The sequence below is a fragment of the Schistocerca piceifrons genome, chromosome 10 (genome assembly GCF_021461385.2).
Source record: "Schistocerca piceifrons isolate TAMUIC-IGC-003096 chromosome 10, iqSchPice1.1, whole genome shotgun sequence".
NCBI lineage: Eukaryota > Metazoa > Arthropoda > Insecta > Orthoptera > Acrididae > Schistocerca > Schistocerca piceifrons.
The window spans coordinates 86,952,738-86,975,219 of record NC_060147.1 but is presented as its reverse complement, the minus strand read 5'-3'; the positions used below and the strand labels follow the sequence as shown (position 1 = coordinate 86,975,219).

General features: G+C 44.8%; 1 protein-coding gene across 1 annotated transcript in view; it reads right to left on the bottom strand.

Annotated features, from left to right (window-relative positions):
* LOC124718713 (protogenin A-like) overlaps positions 1-22,482 on the bottom strand; it is a 416,220-nt gene that overhangs the window by 329,504 nt on the left and 64,234 nt on the right. Inside the window, exon 2 of the mRNA XM_047244333.1 lies at positions 12,260-12,528. Coding sequence (XP_047100289.1) covers positions 12,260-12,528 — 269 coding nt within the window. The remainder of the gene's footprint in view (positions 1-12,259; positions 12,529-22,482) is intronic.

Below are 22,482 nucleotides of genomic sequence, written 5' to 3'. Positions count from 1 at the left end.
GTACAGAAACCAGATGGCAGTTATAAGAGTCGAGGGGCATGAAAGGGAAGCAGTGGTTGGGGAGTGAGAGAGACAGGGTTGTAGCCTATCCCCGATGTTATTCAATCTGTATATTGAGCAAGCAGTAAAGGAAACATAAGAAAAATTCGGAGTAGGGATTAAAATCAATGGAGAAGAAATAAAAACGTTGAGGTTCGCCGATGACATTGTAATTCTGTCAGAGACAGAAAAGGACCTGGATGAGCAGTTAAATGGAATGGACAGTGTCTTGAAAGGAGGATATAAAATCAACATCAACAAAAGCAAACCGAGGATAATGGAATGTAGTCGAACTACATCGGGTGATGCTGAGGGAATTAGATTAGGAAATGAGTCGCTTAAAGTAGTAAATGCGTTTTGCAATTTGGGGAGCAAAATAACTGATGATGGTCAAAGTAGCGAGGATATAAAATGTAGACTGGCAATGGCAAGGAAAGCGTTTCTGGATAAGAGAAATTTGTTAACATCGAGTATAGATTTAAGTGTCAGGAAGTCGTTTCTGAAAGTATTTGTATGGAGTGTAGCCTTGTATGGAAGTGAAACATGAACGATAAACAGTTTGGACAAGAAGAGAATAGAAGGTTTAGAAATGTGGTGCTACAGGAGAATGCTGAAGATTGGATGGGTAGATCACATAACTAATGAGGAGGTATTGAATAGAATTGGGGAGAAGCGAAATTTGTGGCAAAACTTGACTACATGAAGGGATCGGTTAGTAGGACATGTTCTGAGGCATCAAGGAATCACCAATTTAGTATTGGAGGGCAGCGCGGAGGGTAAAAATCGAAGAGGGAGACCAAGAGATGAATACACTAAACAGATTCAGAAGGATGTAGGTTGCAGAAGGTACTGGGAGATGAAGAAGCTTGCACAGGATAGAGTAGCATGGAGAGCTGAATCAAACTAGTCTTCGGACTGAAGACCACAACAACAAACAACTTCCTGTTGACGTAGAATCGTGAAATTTGACAAGAACATGGTTTCACAGTCCAAACAGAGCGGAAACTCCAAAATTGTTACATTATTATAGGACTCGAAAAAATATTTCTTTTGTCATTTCTTATCCAACATCAAACTCGAAGGTATTGGAATCACTGGGACCGATTTATTGGCAGTATCAATGTCGGTAGCAGGCAAAAATTGTCGAGATCCTCGGTTCTAGGGAATGGATGAACTATCTGTACACATAATTCAGTCTGTACGGAACACTTAGCGCACGAGTCCCACCCCAACCTGGCAAATATTTTTCTTTTCTTTTCTTTTATTTTTTTTTTATTTTTTCTTTTACCCTTCTTGTTCCGTAGGACTAAATTCAGGAGCTAATCGCCGTGGTCATGGAACGGATCAGTACATGAAATTTTAACGTTAGAAATGTTAATAATAGATAATATTTACACGAATCCTATTCAGATGACAAGCTGCGGGTACATATTAGGATAATTAGCAATGTAATACAGAAATTTGCTCAATTTTTCCAGTAATTTCGTGACAGAAGAGAAGGAGTGATGCATGAGAAGATTCTTCAGTTTAGAACTGAAGCTGGGAGGATTACTGCTAAGATTTTTTTAAATTCTTGCGGTAGCTTACTGAAAATGGATGCAGCAGAATACCTGACACCTTTCTACACAAGAGTCTTGGTGCGATCGAAATGTAGATTTGCATTTTTGCCTAGTTGCTGATTCTTCGGAATATTTCCTTACTATTAACAATAAACGACATTAATGAAAATAAGTGTTGACAGGCGAATGCCAGAATTCCCTGGCTCCTGAACAGGGGTCGACAAGAGGTTTGTGAACCTCCACCACATGTTACTCGAACTGCCCGATTCTGAGCCAAAAATACCCTTCGTGCATGGGTAGAGCTACCCTAACTTATAATGCCGTATGAAACTTCCTGGCAGATTAAAACTGTGTGTCGTACCCAGACTCGAATTCGGGACCATTGCCTTTCGCGGGCAAGTGCTCTACCAACTGAGCTACCCAAGCACGACTCACGCCCCGTCCTCACAGCTTTACTTCTGCCAGTACCTCGTCTCCTACCTTCCAAACTTCACAGAAGCTCTCCTGCGAACCTTGCAGAACTAGCACTCCTGAAAGAAAGGATATTGCGGAGACATGGCTTATCCACACCCTGGGGATGTTTCCAGAATGAGGCAAAGGTCCCGAGTTCGAGTCTCGGTCCGGCACACAGTTTTAATATGCCAGGAAGCTTCATATCAGCGAACACTCCGCTGCAGAGTGAAAATCTCATTCTGGTTATAATGCCGTACGTTAGAAGCGAATGAAAGAAGTTGACTAATGCACTTAAGACTTTCACTTACGTCTGATACTGTTCCAACGGTAAACAGAGGAGCATTCAGTTTTTGGAAGAGATCCTGAAAATGGGCCTTCCAAGATGACGATGATGATGATGATGATGATGATGATGATTAGAAATGAGGGGGCGCTCAACATTATGGTCATGAGCGCCCTGACGAAAAGTCAGCATGCCAATCTCATGGGCTGAGGACGAAGGCTGTCCCCACATGCGGAGCAGTTTGTAATGCACTTAAGTATGCCTCTTTTCCCTACCAATTCAGGGATTAGGCCTGATAGTTCACAAAATTTCACTACTACTGGAACACCAGAATCAGTATCGGAGATGATGATGGGCAGATCACCTCCGAGACTGAGGGCTGCCTTGGAATTAGTATATAAGACACGCGTTGCCAAAATATGCTGAACTAGATTTCCAGAAGGTTTTTGACACTGTGCCACAAACGCGGCTTGTAGTGAAATTGCGTGCTTACGGAACATCGTCTCAGTTCAATGACTGGATTCGTGGTCAGGGGGCTCACAGTCCGTAGTAATTGACGGAAAGTCATCGAGTAAAACAGATGTGATTTCTGGCGTTCCGCAAGGTAGGGTTAAATGCTCTCCGCTGTTCCTTATCAATATAAACGATTAAGGAGACAATCTGAGCAGCCGTCTTACATTGTTTGCAAATGATGCTGTCGACTAGTACAATCATCAGAAGATTAAAACAAATTGCAAAACTATGTAGAAGAGGTATACGTATGGTGCGAAAATTGGTAATTGACCCTAAATAATGGAAAGTGTGAGGCCATCCACATGAGTGCTAAAAGGAATGCGTTAAACTTCGGTCGTACAATAATTCAGTCAAATCTAAATGCCGTAAATTCAACTAAATACTTAGGAATTACAATTATGAAATTACGTAAATTGTAAAGAACACTTAGAAAATGTTGTGGGTAACGCGAACCAAGGACTGCGTTTTATTGGCAGAACACTTAGAAAATGCAACTGACCTACAAAAGAGACTGCTTACACTTCCCTTATCCGTCCTCTTTCGGAGTCCTACTGCGTGGTGTGGGGTCCTTATAACATAGGATTAACGGAGTACACTGAGAAAGTTCAAAGAAGGGCAGCACGTTTTGTATTATCGTGAAATAGAGGAGAGAGCGTAACTGAAATGATACAAGATTAAAACAAAGGCGTTTTCAGTTGCGGCAGAATCTTCTCACGAAGCTTCTCATTCACCAAGTTTCTCCTCCGAATGCGAAAACATTTTGTTGACGCCGATCTACATAGGGAGAAAGGATCATCATCATAAAATAAGGGAAATCGCACGGAAAGATATATGTGAGCTCTGCAAGATCCATGAACTATTTTATATTTACGTGACAAACCCTAATTCTAGGGCTATAATTTATTCTTGTCACATGGATCTATGTCGACAATTGTAAAAACGGCGATGGTACATAAGTCCTTACTAATGTAAAATTGATACCTTCTGAAGAAGACAAATTTATATTTGTCGAAACCTAGGTAAAGAATTTCTTTATCCATTGCAACTGGTCGGCTGTTTATAATCTTATTACGTGGAACCGTTGCTGTTGTGCACCTATGTTTAAAATATATAGGAGTTTGTTTTTTCGCGCGCTGTACGAGATTGGAATAATAAAGAATTATTGTGAAGGTGGTTCGACGGACCCTCTGCCAGGCACTTAAATGTGAGTTGCAGAGTATCCATGTAGTTGTAGAGAACTGGAAATGGCACACCACAAACCTCACACAGTAGCGTATCATCCCGCGGAGGAGAAACCCGTGTGTTAAAGGGCCATGTCCGATGCCCAGCCTGGTAAGCAGAATCTCCTTCCAGCGGTGAGGCTGAAATCAAGTCCGCCAATGCCCCTGTAGTCGATTTAAGCGACAACAGTTTTTTCTGTCACCTTCAACCATTCAGTCTCCCAGTGACGCATGATGCGTCCATCAGAAAATGAGATGACTCCGCGCAACGGGATGGGACATTGACGGACAACACCATCCCAACATGCTTCTTTCGCTGCTTTGTCCGCCATGTCGTTTCCCTATCACCCGATGACTACGTAGGAATTTGAATTGTTCAGACCCACTAATCATATGCCGTCCGTGTATCGAAATGCCACGTAACTGAACTGTGGGCCAGAAACTGTAAAAACTGAACCTTACAGTAATTTAACATGAAATTATTTTCTACAAGTCATTAACTTATGCCTTGAGTTCAATATTTGACACACTGCCCGTGACTGACTCAACATCATTCACTACCATGCTAGTGCCATCACCAAACAAGAGTGCATAATATGCACTATTGGGCAACGGAAAATCCACAATGGCTGCGACATGTGGAACATCAGCGACCTTGGCGGGTTATGTATGGTGCGGCATTATGGGAGGAAGGATAATTGGCCCCCATTTTATCGACGGCAATCTGAATGGTGCAATGTATGCTGATTTCCTACGTAATGTTCTACAGATGTTACTACAAGATGTTTCACTGCATGACAGAATGGCGATGTACTTCCAACATGATGGACGTCCGGCACATAGCTCGCGTGCGGTTGAAGCGGTATTGAATAGCATTATTTCATGACAGGTGGGTTGGTCGTCGAAGCACCATACCATGGCCCGCACGTTCACCGGATCTGACGCTCCCGGATTTCTTTCTGTGGGGAAAGTTGAAGGATATTTGCTATCGTGATCCACCGACAACGCCTGACAACATGCGTCAGCGCATTGTCAATGCATGTGCGAACATTATGGAAGGCGAACTACTCGCTGTTGAGAAGAATGTCGTTACACGTATTGCCAAATGCATTGAGGTTGACGGACATCATTTTGAGCATTTATCGCATTAATGTGGTATTTACAGGTAATCACGCTGTAACAGCATGCGTTCTCGGAAATGATAAGTTCACAAAGGTAGATGTATCACATTGGAACAACCGAAATAAAATGTTGAAACGTACCTACGTTCTGTTCAAATGTGTGTGAAATCTTATGGGACTTAACTGCTAAGGTCATCAGTCCCTAAGCTTACACACTACTTAACCTAAAGTATCCTAAGGACAAACACACACACCCATGCCCGAGGGAGGACTCGAACCTCCGCCGGGACCAGCCGCACAGTCCATGACTGAAGCGCCTAAGACCGCTCGACTAATCCCGCGCGGTCTTACGTTCTGTATTTTAATTTAAAAAACCTACCTGTTACCAACGTTCGTCTAAAATTGTGAGCCATACGTTTGTGACTATTACAGCGCCATCTATCACAAAGCGAAAAAAGTGGTTCAACTAAAACATTCATATTTCTTTACGTACTAGACGAATATGTAATTAAAAAAATGGAGGTTCCTATTTTAAAAAATGCAGTTGATATCCGTTTGACCTATGGTAGCGCCATCTAGCGGGCCAACCATAGCGCCATCTGGTTTCCCCCTTCCAGCTAGACAAGTTTCGTTCTTTGTAGTTTTTCCGTTTGACGCTTATTTCGTGAGATATTTGGCCTGGTCACGATCAATGGACCACCCTGTATGAAACAGTTGCTGAGAAAGAAACAGCTACGAATAAAATCTTAAAACTGCATATATTATTCGTATCAGATATCTGCCATAGACAAACTAATGATTCCTTGATGCTTTAGGACGTTTCTTATCATCCGACCCCTTCTTTTAGTCAGGTTGTGTCATAAATTTCTTTTCTCCCCAGTTCGATTCAGTATACGCTCATCTGCTATTCGACCTACCCATTTAATATTCTTCTGTAGCACCAAATTTCTAGAGTATATATAAAGCACACCCACAAAAGTTAATGTGATGCATCTGGTGGAACGGTGACCGTGTGGTCTACTACCAATTGCTTCCCCGAGATTTAACCATCACTGCTGACACGACATTTATTGTCAACAACTGAGACATCTTGCAGATGCAATCCTACAATAACGACCAGGAAGACTGCGAGAAGTGATGCTCATCTCCAATAACGTCCGTCCGCTTTCTGTTAAGACTGACAAAAAGCACGGCTGGGAAGTGATTCCGCACCCACCACATTCACCACATCTTGCGTCCTCACATTTTCACCTTTTCCGCTCTCTATTGAACAACCTTAAGGGACTTCCTTTCCGGATCAAAATGCGCTCCGAACATGGCTTGACACGTTCTTCGCCCCTAAAGTACATAATTTCTACAGTCGCGGTATCAAAAAGTTACCCCAGCTTTGGCAGACTGTTGTAAATAGTGAAGGAGAACAGGGTGTACATAAAGTCTGGGAACACTTTGAATTACTTATTGCACAAGAATCAAACATTGTACAGATCTCATGCATATGTCATTTTGAAGAGAAACCCTGAAAATTTTTTTCATGTATACCACCGCAGCGTAGTTTGGTAATTTGTCGATAGTCAGCGCTAGTCGCAAACATGGCGAGTTCAAGTGTGGAGCGAGCTTTCCATGTGTTTGAGTTCGACAAAAACAAGTATGCTACAGCTGTTCAACGGGTTTAGAATCAAGTGCAGTAAGAAGCTACAAACAAGGAAGGCCATTTACCAGTGGCACAACAAATTCGTTACGATGGGTTGTTTGTGCCCGGCAAAGAGAAGTGGACGTCCCAGTGTGAGTGAAATGAATGTGGAGCGCGTCCGAGAGACATTCATAAGGAGTCCAAAGAAGTCGGTGCGTCGTGCATCCTGTGAACTCGAAATGGCTCCAGTGACAATGTGGAAAGTCCTGCGACAGAAGCTGTCTATGAAACCATTCAAATTGGAGCTAGTGCAGAAGCTCAATGACGACGACGAAGACAAGCGTTTTGAGTTTTGTTGGCAGTTGCTACAATTGAATGAGGATGGGGATGGCATTGTTGAGCGCGTAATATTTAGCGACGAAGCCACTTTTCACACTAATGGAAAAGTGAACAGGAATAATTGTTGAATCTGGGGTACAACGCAACCACACGAATGCATTGAATTTGAGCGTGATTCCCCAAAGGTAAATGTTTTTTATGCCTTGTCACGTTGAAAACTGTACGGGCCTTTCTTCTTCGCCGAGAGCACTACCACTGGATTTCCTACTTGGACATGTTGCAGCAATGTCTGATGCCTCAAATGCAATCGGACTCCATCTTTCAGCAGGATGGGGCTCCACCCCATTTTCATCGTGAAGTTCGAGGGTATCTGACACTGAGCTGCCACATCGATGGACCGGCAGTGCTACAGAAAGGCACAGCTGTTTCATGAAATAGCCTCCCCGATCACCAGGTCTCACTCCGAGTGACTTTTTTCTGTGGGGACACATTAAAGATCTGGTGTATGTACCGCCTCTACCACGTGATGTAGCAGAGCTCCGGGAGAGAATACGGGAAGCGACTGCCACAGTCGACGATGCCATGCTGGGACGGGTATGGCAAGAACTCGATTACCATACTTACATCTTCCGGGTCACTCATGGTTCGCATATCGAATGTTTGTAAAAAGAAAAAACTTTCAGAATTTCCCTTCAAAATGCAATATGTATGACATCTGTACAACGTTTAGTTTTTGTGCAATAAATGTCTCCGGACTTCATGTACACCCTGTATATTACTGACGACCGAAGTCTCTGTTATGGGTATCTATGTTTTTATTATGGAAAAACACTTTAGACTAAAGCACCAACCCAATAACTGCGTTAACTCTGTCATTGTCGAAGAAGAGCGGAGAAAGTCGCGAAGAAAGTTGTGCGCTCCTCGATGGCTTAAACAGCGGATTGTTGGTAGAGGAACACTACATAATGCTGTACTACGCTCTCAGATACATTGTATTGTATTGTATGTTATCCGGGGACCTAGAAACGACGGAGAGGCTCCGTCCCCGCCGCAGCCGCAGTGGTCCACAACCCCACGACGACTACCGCAGTCCACTTCACCCCTCCGCCGCCCCACACCGAACCCAGGGTTATTGTACGGTTCGGCCCCCGGTGGACCCCCAGGGAACGTCTCACACCAGACGAGTGTAACCCCTATGTTTGCATGGCAAAGTAATGGTGGTGTACGCGTACGTTGAGAACTTGTTTGCGCAGCAATCAGCCGACATAGTGTAGCTGAGGCGGAATAAGGGGAACCAGCCCGCATTCGCCGAGCCAGATGGAAAACCGCCTAAAAACCATCCACAGACTGGCCGGTTCACCGGACCTCGACACAAATCCGCCGGGCGGATTCGTGCCGGGGACCAGGCGCTCCTTCCCACCCGGAAAGCCGTGCGTTAGACCACACGGCCAACCGGGCGGGCTCTCAGATACATACTAATAGAAGTTATTCCTTAATTCAATTGAATTTTCATCCCATTTACGTTTTTAAACTGAAAATAGTTTGGGTATAGGGTCTAATGTCAGATTACGCCTGCATAATATCCACATTCTCGATGCTGCATTGACTGCCAACACTCCGAAATAACGAACTTTGACACTAAGATTTCAATTTCGGATTCCGTAATTTCATTCGAATGGAAGACGACATTTTTTCGAAGTTGCTCATCATCACTTAAAAAACTATTTATCTGCGAGATACAAACATGAGCCCGTCCATAGACTCAGAGATAGCTACATTTCATAGGAAGTTTCTCAACAGAAAAAAACTTTCAGTGTGTAACTTGGCAGTCCAGTAAGATTTCTGGCCTCTGAGGAAACATTCCAGTCAACTCTTTGGCCTTTGCGACAAGAATTGCAGAAAATGCATTATTTATAATAAACAACACCGACTTTAGAGATATGCTATTAAATTAATGAGAAAGACCCACAATATTTTAGAAAAGAAAGATTAGAAAAATATTTGGAAAGTGGTGGACGCGAGACTGCTACTTTTGTCTTCACGATGTTACCAACGGCGCTAAGGCTCTGACATGGCAGCCGGTACTCCGTATTTGGTTTACACCATGTAAAGACTGTGTCTATAAATGTCATAATCTGATATTCAAGTATGACAAATTGTACCAAAAACGACGCGCTTTTGATGCATCATCATAGTGCCGTAGCAAGTTGTCATACCAAACATGGGAAGCCTTTACTACCAATGTACAGTTTCCTGTCATTTTATGATAGCAAATCGTGTCTAAAACGGGTCCCCCGTTTACTAATGCCTTAAAACAGCCTATATACGTACCATGTGCTCTAAGGTGAAGAAAATTCACCAAATACTGACCTTAACTTCATACGATATGGCGTCTCGCAAGTTCAGCTTGTGGCGTAAAAACGATGTCGCACCTCATTGGTCACGCTCCTCTCCACGAGGCAAAAATCAGACATGCCAGACTTCATTTCACGCTTTACACTGCAGTGGAACGTGGAATTCCACGCTCTGGCGCCACTTCGCTTCCCGTCCACGGGCGTTCTCACGTCCCGTGAGACAACGGCGGAAGGAATAGTTGGGTTGTTTGGGGGAAGAGACCAAACAGCGAGGTCATCGGTCTCATCGGATTTAGAAAGGACGGGGAAGGAAATCGGCAGTGCCCTTTCAAAGGAACCATCCTGGCATTTACCTGAAGCGATTTAGGGAAACGCGGAAAACCTAAATCATGATGACCGGACGCGGATGCGAGTCCAGTGTGCTAACCACTGCGCCACCTCGCTCGGTAAACGAATAGTAGAAACACTTGGGCAAAATCTGCAATTCGTGTAATGAAAGGCAGGTCCCTTTAAATGAGGACTAACAGCGCGACGCTATCAAACTGCAGGATTGGTGTCCTAACGTACAAGGTTTAGGACGAAGACTGAGGACGAAAGCACATACGCAAGAGTCACGATTTTCCTTATACGGTGCATGTTCACAATATTCCCGAACTCTGTCCACAAAATTTTTCTACGCTTACCTTTTACTTTCTGTGCATGGACTTCTTCGAAATATTCTCCTCTTCAATTGATACACCGCTCCCAACGCAGTTTCCACTTCCGGAAGCAGTCTTGATATGCCTCTTGCTACACTACTGGCCATTAAAATTGCTACACCACGAAGATGACGTACTACAGACGCGAAATTTAACCGACACGAAGAAGATGCTGTGATATGCATATGATTAACTTTTCAGAACATTCACACAAGGTTTGCGCCGGTGGCGACACCTACAACTTGCTGACATGAGAAAAGCTTGCAACCGATTTCTCATGCAGAGTTGACCGCCTTTGCCTGGTGAAACGGTGTTGTGATGCCTCGTGTAAGGAGGAGAAATGCGCACCATCACGTTTCCGACTTTGATAAAGGTCGGATTGTAGCATATCGCGATTGCGGTTTATCGTATCGCGACATTGCTGCTCGCATTGGTCGAGATCCAATGACTGATAGCAGGATATGGAATCGGTGGGTTCAGGAGGATAATACGGAACGCCGTGCTGGATCCCAACGGCCTCGTATCACTAGCAGTCGAGATGACAGGCATCTTATCCGCATGGCTGTAACGGATCGTGCAGCCACGACTCGATCCCTGAGTCAACAGATGGGGACGTTTGCAAGACAACAACCATCTGCACGAACAGTTCGACGACGTTTGCAGCAACATGGACTATCAGCTCGGAGATCACGGCTGCGGTTACCCTTGACGCTGCATCACAGACAGGAGCGCCTGCGATGGTGTACTCGACGACGTACCTGGGTGCACTAATGGCAACACATAATTTTTTCGGATGAATCCAGGTTCTGTTTACAGCATCATGATGGTCGCATCCGTGTTTGGCCACATCGCGGTGAACGCACATTGGAAGCGTGTATTCGTCATCACCATACTGGCGTATCATCCGGCGTGATGGTATGGGGTGCCATTGGTTACACATGTCGGTCACCTCTTGTTCGCATTGACGGCACTTTGAACAGTGGACGTTACATTTCAGATGTGTTACAACCTGTGGCTCTACCCTTCATTCGATCCACTCGAAATCCTACATTTCAGCAGGATGACGCACGACCGCATGTTGCAGGTTCTGTACGTGCCTTTCTGGGTACAGAAAATATTCGACTGCTGCCCTGGCCAGCACATTCTCCAGATCTCTCACCAATTGAAATCGTCTGGTCAATGGTGGTGCAGCAACTGGCTCGTCACAATACGCCAGTCACTACTCTCGATGAACTGTGGTATCGTGTTGAAGCTGCATGGGCACCTATACCTGTAGACGCCATCCAAGCTCTGTTTGACTCAATGCCCAGGCGTATGAAGGATTTCTCAGGATGTATGCACCCAAAATTGCATGAAAATGTAATCACATGTCAGTTCTAGTATAATATATTTGTCCAATGAATACCCGTTTATCATCTGCATTTCTTCTTGGTGTTGCAATTTTAATGGCCAGTATTGTAGTATCAGCGCCGGCCGAAGTGGCCGTGCGGTTCTAGGCGCTGCAGTCTGGAACCGCGAGACCGCTACGGTCGCAGGTTCTAATCCTGCCTCGGGCATGGATGTGTGTGATGTCCTTAGGTTAGTTAGGTTTAACTAGTTCTAAGTTCTAGGGGACTAATGATCTTAGAAGTTGAGTCCCATAGTGCTCAGAGCCATTTGAACCATTTTGTAGTATCAGCCGCACCCAGCTGACGTCAACAAGTGTATGGGCCTGAAGATGACGTTGATACAACGTTGAAACTAATTGCCAAAATAAAATAGACGCCTTAAGTGCAGTTGGAGGAATTTCTTCCAGCTGACGCCCCCACTGCCCTCCATTTCAAGTATGGATGTACCAACATTAGTATGATCAACCACAGGAAATTCGTCCATTACAGGAACCCCTTAAGGTCTTGTTGGCAGTTCCATGTTGAAAACAGTCTGGTAAATAATTCGAGTCAGTACTTTGGCCTCGGCTGCGGTACTGCGCTAGAATCGTGCGAGAGACGAGCTACGTCGGCGACGTTTCGGACGGCGCTCGGGCAGCATCGTCAGGAGCCGGAGTTCTCACCTTGGCGATGTGCAGCGAGCCGTCGGCGAGCAGCGACCGCCGGCCGTCGTCCCGCAGCGCCAGCGGCCGGTCGTGCAGCAGCCAGCCCACGACGGGGGCGGTCGGGGCGGCGCGGGGGCAGCCCAGCGTCAGCGGCCGCCGCCGGGACGCCCAGGCGCGCAGCGCCGCCCCCGCCGGCGCCGCCCCCGCACCGCTGGAGGCCGAGGCGGCCCCGACGGCGACGCCGCCCGCCGCCGGCGCAGCGCCCGCCGCCGACGCCGACGCCTCTCCTGCAACAGCAACGTCACTCTCTTACCAAAATTAAAAATTATGCAAATGCTGGCTCTACAAACAACTTGTCTGAATCAAACTTATCAAACAGAATTGAGAGTGGTAGTGATGTTCAGTCCCAATGGGGCACTGTTACGTGGGGCGTTCCCCAAGGGTCGGTGCTGGGGCCACTGCTGTTTCTTATTTATATAAATGATATGCCTTCTAGTATTACAGATGATTCAAAAATATTTCTGTTTCCTGATCACACCAGCTTCATAGTGAAGGATCTTGTGTGTAATATTGAAACAGTATCAAATAATGTAGTTCATGAAATAAGTTCGTGGCTTATGGAAAATAATTTGATGCTAAATCACAGTAAGACTCAGTTTTTACAGTTTCTAACTCACAATTCAACAAGAACCGATATTTTGATCAGACAGAATGGGCATATTATAAGCGAGATGGAACAGTTCAAGTCCCTAGGCGTTCGGATAGATAGTAAGCTGTTGTGGAAATCCCATGTCCAGGATCTTGTTCAGAAACTAAATGCTGCTTTATTTACCATCAGAACAGTATCTGAAATAAGTGACACTTCAACACGAAAAGTAGTCTACTTCGCATATTTTCATACGCTTATGTCGCATGGTATTATTTATTGGGGTAATTCTTCTGATTCAAAAAGGGTATTTTTAGCTCAAAAACGGGCTGTTGGTGCTATATGTGGTGTGTGTTCGAGAACCTCTTGTCGACCCCTATTTAATAGTCTGGGAATTCTGACATTGCCCTCACAGCATATATTTTCTTTAATGTTTGTTGTTAGCAATATTAGCCTATTCCCAAGAGTTAGCAGCTTTCACTCAGTTAATACTAGGCAGAAATCCAATCTGCATGTAGAATGCACTTCCTTGACTCTTGTGCAGAAAGGAGTGCAGTATTCTGCTGCATCCATTTTCAGTAAGCTACCACAAGAACTCAAAAATCTTAGCAGGAGCCCAAACTGTTTTAAGTCTAAACTGAAGACTTTCCTCATGGCTCACTGTTTCTATTCTGTCGAGGAGCTTCTGGAAGGTCTAAAAAATTAAGCAAATTCCAGTGTTACATTCTTGATTTTCTTTATTTAAACTTACGACTTGTCACCTGAATATGTTTTATTATATTTCATTTTATCTGTTTCTAATATCGTGTTATAATTTCATGTATTGACTCGATCCATGACCATGGAGACTTCTCCTTAATTTGGTCCCACGGAACAACAAATAAATAATTAAAAAACATGTGCCTAACAATTCAAATAATGCTGAAGGAGGAAAAAAGTTTGGTGGCGGGAGAAATAACAAAGGCAGCCTCGCATGGTACAGTTTTGCGACCACTGCTGTTATACAGGTTGCTTCACAAATCCTGTTACGGGCTTTCGGGGGCTGTGGAGGGGACTTACGAGGGCAACACCGATTGCAACAACCCAATCTCCCGCGTTCCCGTTCACAGGGGAGAGTATAGACTGTATGTAAACTCTAGAGCGAGCAGCACTTTTGGTGGAGGAAGTCGCCTTTCCCGGAAGAACCCCGCCACTGGCCTACAGGGGCACCCAAAATGAGTTCCCCGTTACCTGTCTAGCGGTGCAGTTCGGCGTGCAGTGATATACGTCGTTTCTGTTCGTGGGATCTTAGTTGCCAGTGTCAGTCAGTTGACTATGTGTACTCACTGATATACTTCAATATCCGGAAGTGATGGATAATCGTCTAGCATTGCAAGAAAATGCGCAGAATACGAAGAAGAGGTATTTGCGGAGTAAAGAGCGTTCGATCGTCTCTAATGTTATTACAGCGTGTGTTAAAGAGGCGGCCCAAAAAGAACTGTTGGCTAATGTTACCAGTCCCAATCAAAGGGCTGCAGTTAATGCAAACGTCAGCCTCGCCACAATAGGACGCACAAGGATGTTATCAATGGAGAGACGTCTACAAACGTTAAAGTAACCCCTGACGTGCCACAGGGGAGTGTTATGGGACCATTGCTTTTCACAATATATATAAATGACCTAGTACATAGTGTCGGAACTTCCGTGCGGCTTTTGGTTCAAATGGCTCTGAGCACTATGGGACTCAACTGCTGTGGTCATAAGTCCCCTAGAACTTAGAACTACTTAAACCTAACTAACCTAAGGACAGCACACAACACCCAGCCATCACGAGGCAGAGAAAATCTCTGACCCCGCCGGGAATCGAACCCGGGAACCCGGGCGTGGGAAGCGAGAACGCTACCGCACGACCACGAGATGCGGGCGTGCGGCTTTTCGCGGATGATGCTGTAGTATACAGAGAAGTTGCAGCATTAGAAAATTGTAGCGAAATGCAGGAAGATCTACAGCGGATAGGCACTTGGTGCAGGGAGTGGCAACTGACCTTTAACACAGACAAATGTAATGTATTGCGAATACATAGAAAGATGGACCCTTTATTGTATGATTATATGATAGCGGAACAAACACTGGTAGTAGTTACTTCTGTAAAATATCTGGGAGTATGCGTACAGAACGATTTGAAGTGGAATGATCATATAAAATTAATTGTTGGTAAGGCGGGTGCCAGGTTGAGATTCATTGGGAGACTCCTTGGAAAATGTAGTCCGTCAACAAAGGAGGTGGCTTACAAAACACTCGTTCGAGCTATACTTGAGTATTGCTCATCAGTGTGGGATCCGTACCAGATCGGGTTGACGGAGGAGATAGAGAAGATCCAAAGAAGAGCGGCGCGTTTCGTCACAGGGTTATTTGGTAACCGTGATAGCGTTACGGAGATGTTTAGCAAACTCAAGTGGCAGGCTCTGCAAGAGAGGCGCTCTGCATCGCGGTGTAGCTTGCTCGCCAGGTTTCGAGAGGGTGCGTTTCTGTTTAAATGAGGTATCGAATATATTGCTTCCCCCTACTTATACCTCCCGAGGAGATCACGAATGTAAAATTAGAGAGATTCGAGCGCGCACGGAGGCTTTCCGACAGTCGTTCTTCCCGCGAACCATACGCGACTGGAACAGAAAAGGGAGGTAATGACAGTGGCACGTAAAGTGCCCTCCGCCACACACCGTTGGGTGGCTTGCGGAGTATAAATGTAGATGTAGATGTAGAACGCGAAAACAAGCCGCATGGTTTAATGGAATCGCCGCGAATGAAAACTAATAATTTAGGGAGGAGATCGAACGTTATAGACAGTTTCACATGCCAGTGCTTTCTCCAACTCTCAAAACACTTTTGGAACTGTTTCCTCGGGATAGTTTATAGGTCTCTTAACTGTGCATTTTTAATCTCATCCATTCTTGTAAACCTGCTGCCCTTTAAGGCCTGCTTGGAAATGTTTATACCACTTGCATGCTCTTGGTTTACTCGTAAGACTCACCAAAAGCAATATTTAACATTCCTAAAAATTTGATACATTTTATTCCATTCTTATAACAAAATTTAGTACAGGTTCTCTAATCTATTTTTATACAAAAAAATAATAGCTGATGCTACCAAAACCCATATAACCTTTTTGACTGTTGACAACAGGGTAAATACCCAATATGCAAAACATTGCCCAGGTACTTTTCAGACATGTTTACGAAGACAGTGACAAAAAAAGCAGTGCGAATGGAACTAATACAACACACGAAATTATAAATTTCTGGTTACTTCTTAAACACACTTCGTGTTCCAATAAATGTTAAGTTACAATGCAGCCCTTCAAAGAAAACTTCTACCTTTTAGTAGAAACACAAAGTAAGAAGAAGCCTTAAATTCTACAGATTGATTGCACTGTATCTGGTTCGCCTAACGAATAGGGGAACATACATTCACATGAATGGGCATTCGGTTCTATGTTTATAGTAGAATCCTGACTTCCGTTCTTATGTCAATATTATTTACTCTACACTCCTGGAAATGGAAAAAAGAACACATTGACACCGGTGTGTCAGACCCACCATACTTGCTCCGGACACTGCGAGAGGGCTGTACAAGCAATGATCACACGCACGGCACAGCGGACACACCAGGAACCGCGGTGTTGGCCGTCGAATGGCGCTAGCTGCGCAGCATTTGTGCACCGCCGCCGTCAGTGTCAGCCAGTTTGCCGTGCCATACGGAGCTCCATCGCAGTCTTTAACACTGGTAGCATGCCGCGACAGCGTGGACGTGAACCGTATGTGCACTTGACGGACTTTGAGCGAGGGCGTATAGTGGGCATGCGGGAGGCCGGGTGGACGTACCGCCGAATTGCTCAACACGTGGGGCGTGAGGTCTCCACAGTACATCGATGTTGTCGCCAGTGGTCGGCGGAAGGTGCACGTGCCCGTCGACCTGGGACCGGACCGCAGCGACGCACGGATGCACGCCAAGACCGTAGGATCCTACGCAGTGCCGTAGGGGACCGCACCGCCACTTCCCAGCAAATTAGGGACACTGTTGCTCCTGGGGTATAGGCGAGGACCATTCGCAACCGTCTCCATGAAGCTGGGCTACTGTCCCGCACACCGTTAGGCCGTCTTCCGCTCACGCCCCAACATCGTGCAGCCCGCCTCCAGTGGTGTCGCGACAGGCGTGAATGGAGGGACGAATGGAGACGTGTCGTCTTCAGCGATGAGAGTCGCTTCTGCCTTGGTGCCAATGATGGTCGTATGCGTGTTTGGCGCCGTGCAGGTGAGCGCCACAATCAGGACTGCATACGACCGAGGCACACAGGGCCAACACCCGGCATCATGGTGTGGGGAGCGATCTCCTACACTGGCCGTACACCACTGGTGATCGTCGAGGGGACACTGAATAGTGCACGGTACATCCAAACCGTCATCGAACCCATCGTTCTACCATTCCTAGACCGGCAAGGAAACTTGCTGCTCCAACAGGACAATGCACGTCCGCATGTATCCCGTGCCACCCAACGTGCTCTAGAAGGTGTAAGTCAACTACCCTGGCCAGCAAGATCTCCGGATCTGTCCCCCATTGAGCATGTTTGGGACTGGATGAAGCGTCGTCTCACGCGGTCTGCACGTCCAGCACGAACGCTGGTCCAACTGAGGCGCCAGGTGGAAATGGCATGGCAAGCCGTTCCACAGGACTACATCCAGCATCTCTACGATCGTCTCCATGGGAGAATAGCAGCCTGCATTGCTGCGAAAGGTGGATATACACTGTACTAGTGGCGACATTGTGCATGCTCTGTTGCCTGTGTCTATGTGCCTGTGGTTCTGTCAGTGTGATCATGTGATGTATCTGACCCCAGGAATGTGTCAATAAAGTTTCCCCTTCCTGGGACAATGAATTCACGGTGTTCTTATTTCAATTTCCAGGAGTGTATAATGTTTTGTTTCGAAGAAGCTATCGTATTTTGTTTTCCTTACACTCTTAACGCATTTGTCTAATAATAAACGCAGCCGGGACGTATCTGTACACGGCTTCAGCCGGCCCAAGTGGCCGTGCGGTTCTAGGCGCTTCAGTCTGGAGCCGCGAGACCGCTACGGTCGCAGGTTCGAATCCTGCCTCGGGCATGGATGTTTGTGATGTCCTTAGGTTAGTTAGGTTTAACTAGTTCTAAGTTCTAGGGGACTAATGACCTCAGCAGTTGAGTCCCATAGTGCTCAGAGCCATTTTTTTGTACACGGCTTCGCCAAAGATTTAAAGCGCGCGCGCCACGGCAGAGGCGGTACTACGTTGTGAAACAGCCTGTAGACGCGCCCTGTGACGTAGTATGGTAGGCAGAGTGGGGACTCGCTTGCTCGCTCTTCAGTTTACCGGCACAATATAACAGAATAAGATGGGGCGCAGGTAGTAAGCGTAATGCACCAAAGCGTCGTGTGCTAGTACTGATGCCAAGTACAGAATCACAATAGGCCGGCCGGAGTGGCCGAGCGGTTAAAGGCGCTACAGTCTGGAACCGCACGACCGCTACGGTCGCAGGTTCGAATCCTGCCTCGGGCATGGATGTGTGTGATGTCCTTAGGTTAGTTAGGTTTAAGTAGTTCTAAGTTCTAGGGGACTTATGACCACAGCAGTTGAGTCCCATAGTGCTCAGAGCCATTTGAACCAATCACCTCAATAGGTGGCAGCGTAGTTGAAAAATAAAAAACTAAATTTGCAACCACGACTGTTTTTCACCAATAAAGTAAAAGTGTGTTGCATTACTTATTCAAAATGGTTCAAATGGCTCTAAGCACTATGGGGCTTAACATCTGAGGTCATCAGTCCCCTAGAACTTAGAACTACTTAAACCTAACCTAACCTAAGGACATCACACACACACATGCCTGAGGCAGAATTCGAACCTGCGACGGTAGCAGCAGCGCGGTTCCTGACTGGAGCACCTAGAACCGCTCGACCACAGCGGCCGGCCATTACTTACCGTACGCCATTCTACAATAAATCCCATTCGAGTGAAAACAATAGAAAAATTGTTAATGTTGTTTCTCAAAGAATTATTAAGTGATTCTTTGAAAATGACCGTCTCTAAATTTTGTGTAGTCAAACTTTATTCAGTTCTGTACAAGAAACATAGACAAACTAACAACTGATGTAGCACATGAGCAGGAGTCAGTAATAAGGCCGGCCGGTGTGTCCGAGCGGTTCTAGACGCTTCAGTCTGGAACCGCGCGACCGCTACGGTCGCAGGTTCGAATCCTGCCTCGGGCATGGATGTGTGTGATGTCCTTAGGTTGGCTAGGCTTAAGTAGTTCTAAGTTCTAGGGGACTGATGAGCTCAGATGTTACGTACCATAGTGCTCAGAGCCATTTGAACCATTCAGTAATACGACAGAATCCTCCAAATTTTTGGGCGTAGATATTGCTGGAAACTCGACCTGGAAGATGCATATTACTGAGCTGCTCAAACAATTAAGTTGGGCTACTTTTGCTCTTTGTATTATTGCTCGTCTCGGAACAAACCCACAAACTTCGTAAGATATTACGTATATTTCCAGTGAATACTGTATAAAGGAATAATTTAGACTTGGAAAGGGATTACTGTTTGTATAAAAGCGAGAGTAAGAATATTATCACCCACAGTCGTCTTATGGATACCACTTCAAGAATTTAAGGGTACTGACAGCACCTTCACAGTAAATATATGTGCTACTGAAATTCGTTTTAAGTAGTTCATCGCCATTTGAGAAGAATAGTGATTCCATACTTACAACACTAGAAGAGAAAAAATGACCTTTGCTGCCCATTATTAAAGCTGTCAGTGGTTCACAAGGCGTTCAATTTGAGGCAATGAAAACTGATCATTTGCCCAATAACATAAAACGGTTGACAGGCAGAAAAGCAAGTTTTACAGCTAACCTAAAATCATTTTGCCTGGGCATCCCCTATTACTTAAAGGAATTTTTATTTGTAACGTGGTAGCCTATAAAAAAAATTGTTTTTAATTGTAGCTGCATGAGTATGTATGAAAAATAATACCTTCAGTAATGTTAAAATTAATCATTTACACATATCCTGTACAATGACTCGTTCCATATCATTTCGAAAAAAAAAAAAATTGTTCAAATTATGTGTTGAACATCTAACAAACAGCTACACACACGCGACTTCTATGGACGCAGCCATTGTAAATGTGGAAACACGTACAATGGTTGAGTCCACTACTCCTCTGCATTAACTTACATGTGGAAACATGTCCCTGCACAGTGTCGGAGTGCGTGTGGAGCTGTCCGATCGCTACGAGCTTCGTGGTTCACCGACCCAAGACAAAGTTGAGTAGTGGTTTCAAGTACCCAAGCCACGTCGATTCATGCTGTGGTCCGTATCGGTGGTTCGCTGTTGGGGAGGTTTTCCTGTGAGCAACACCGCGTGTTTGTATTGCTGAAATTTAGCCGCCATGCGGTGCAATTAACTATATTGGTTGACCACAATTGAAGTGCAACAGCGGAATTTTCTGCCTTGTGGCCGTTAGTATTTTGGTTACCTGCCCTGGCCACTGACGTAAATTCAGGCAGTGTTCCTTTTGGGTGATGTTAACTATATTACCGTATTTCAAATTCAAGTGTACCAGCGGAACTTTCTGCCTTGTGGCCGTTAGTGTTCTGGTTACCTGCCCTGGGCACTAATGTAATTTTAGGCAGCGTCCTTTCCTCACCTGTTATCGCTGTCCAACATGGTGTGTAGTTTTGACAGCTTAATACATATTTCATTGTGGATACCACGTACGTAACTTCTGTGTTTTTGAGTTCTCATGTACTGATTGGTGGCAAGCAAGTCGTTTTGTCAGTTGGTCTGTGGCTGTCCCCTGTTGGGTTCCGACGGATCAAGTGTAGTTGGGATCACCACCTGTCTCATCTAAGTGAACGAGGGCAGACCGACCTCACTGGAGGCTTCTGAGTGCCGTTTTTTTCATCGTCCTCCTCACCGGTGTTTAATTGTATGTTTATAATCTATCATAGCCAATGATTTAAAAAATTCTTGCTTTTACTCGATTTTCTGTATTTTTGAATTTTGGAAAATCAACTGCGGGCTTTCTGCCACTTAAATCCTTATTCTCAAAACATTGCGGCCTTCTGCCTTTGAAAGGTTATGGTAATTTATTTTAAAATCTTGAAAATTTTATTGTGGGCCTACAGCCGTTAGTATTGCATGTTGTTTATTGTTTGTCTATTCACCCTTGCCTTGAAGCTCTCAGTCTCACTGTGTATGTATATTATTATTATTATTATTATTATTATTATTATAACGATTGTTCCCCTTCAGGAGAGCGATTGAACTTTAATTCATAATTTCATCTTCGGATGTTTTTCTTCTTTGCTTCCCAAAACCACCTCATCCTCTCAGAATGCTCCTTCTTCCGTTCCTCTGTCCATTTTTTACCAGGCTGACGCGATGTTCTTTCCCCAAACTTCACACTTGTGATTTTATGCCGGCACTCGGTGCGATCTTCGAGATTTTTTATGTTGATCTGCTGTAGATCCCTCTGGACTTCTTTCAGCCATTCCGTGCCACATTTACTCCTTGTTATAATATTGAATAATTTCTTTGCTGTTCTGGAGTCTTCCATCCTGTAGATGTGTGTATAAAATTTGGCTCGGCGCTTTCTGATTTCATCTGTTACTATGTTGATCTTTCAATAGAGTTCGTTTTGTGGTCTCTTCATCCAAATGCCATTTTTGTTGATTGGACCGTAAATCTTCCTGAGAATTTTTCTTTCCTGCTTTGAATGACCATGAATCACCATTGTTTCAACTGCATATATTGCTTCTGGAAGAATCAATGTTGTATAGTGCCTTAATTTTGCGTCTGTCGAAATGCACTTCTTGTTGTAATGCGTCCATGTTAGCTTGTAGGCCTTCTGGAGCTTGGTGATTCTTTGTTCATTGGCAATTCGGTTTAATCCTGAGGACTGTATAGTTTCACCGAGGTATTTAAAATGGCAGACTTGTGCAATTTTACTATATTTTGTTATTAAAGGGGATTTATTTTCTGGCTGCCTTTCCATATACTGGGTTTTTTCATAAGATATCTGTAGTCCGGTTTTTTGTGAAATTTCATGTAGTTTTTCCACTGCGTGAATCGCTTCTGTTCTGTTATTGGTGATAATTGCAATATCGTCAGCGAAAGCAAGGCGCTTGACTTTAATTCGGTTCTCTTTCTTGATACCAATTTGGATACCCTTTACGTGAGGTTCCAATTCCCTGATTATCTTTTCTAGAACAATATTGAAAAGGATTGGGGATAGTCCGTCCCCCTGTCGGACTCCAGATTTGATTTCGAAGGGTTCTGATACTTCGCCCATGAATTTCACTTTGGCCGTTGTTCCTGTAAGTGTCTGTTCTGTGATTTTCCGTGTCTTTCGGTCGATCCCAAATTCTTCCATGATTTTAAACAGGGTTCCACGGTCCACTGAATCATATGCTTTCCTGAAGTCGATGAATGTAACTACTGTGTTTCTGCATTTCCTCATTTGTAATATTGTCTTTAAGCACCAGATCTGTTCCGCACATGAGCATCCTTTTCTGAATCC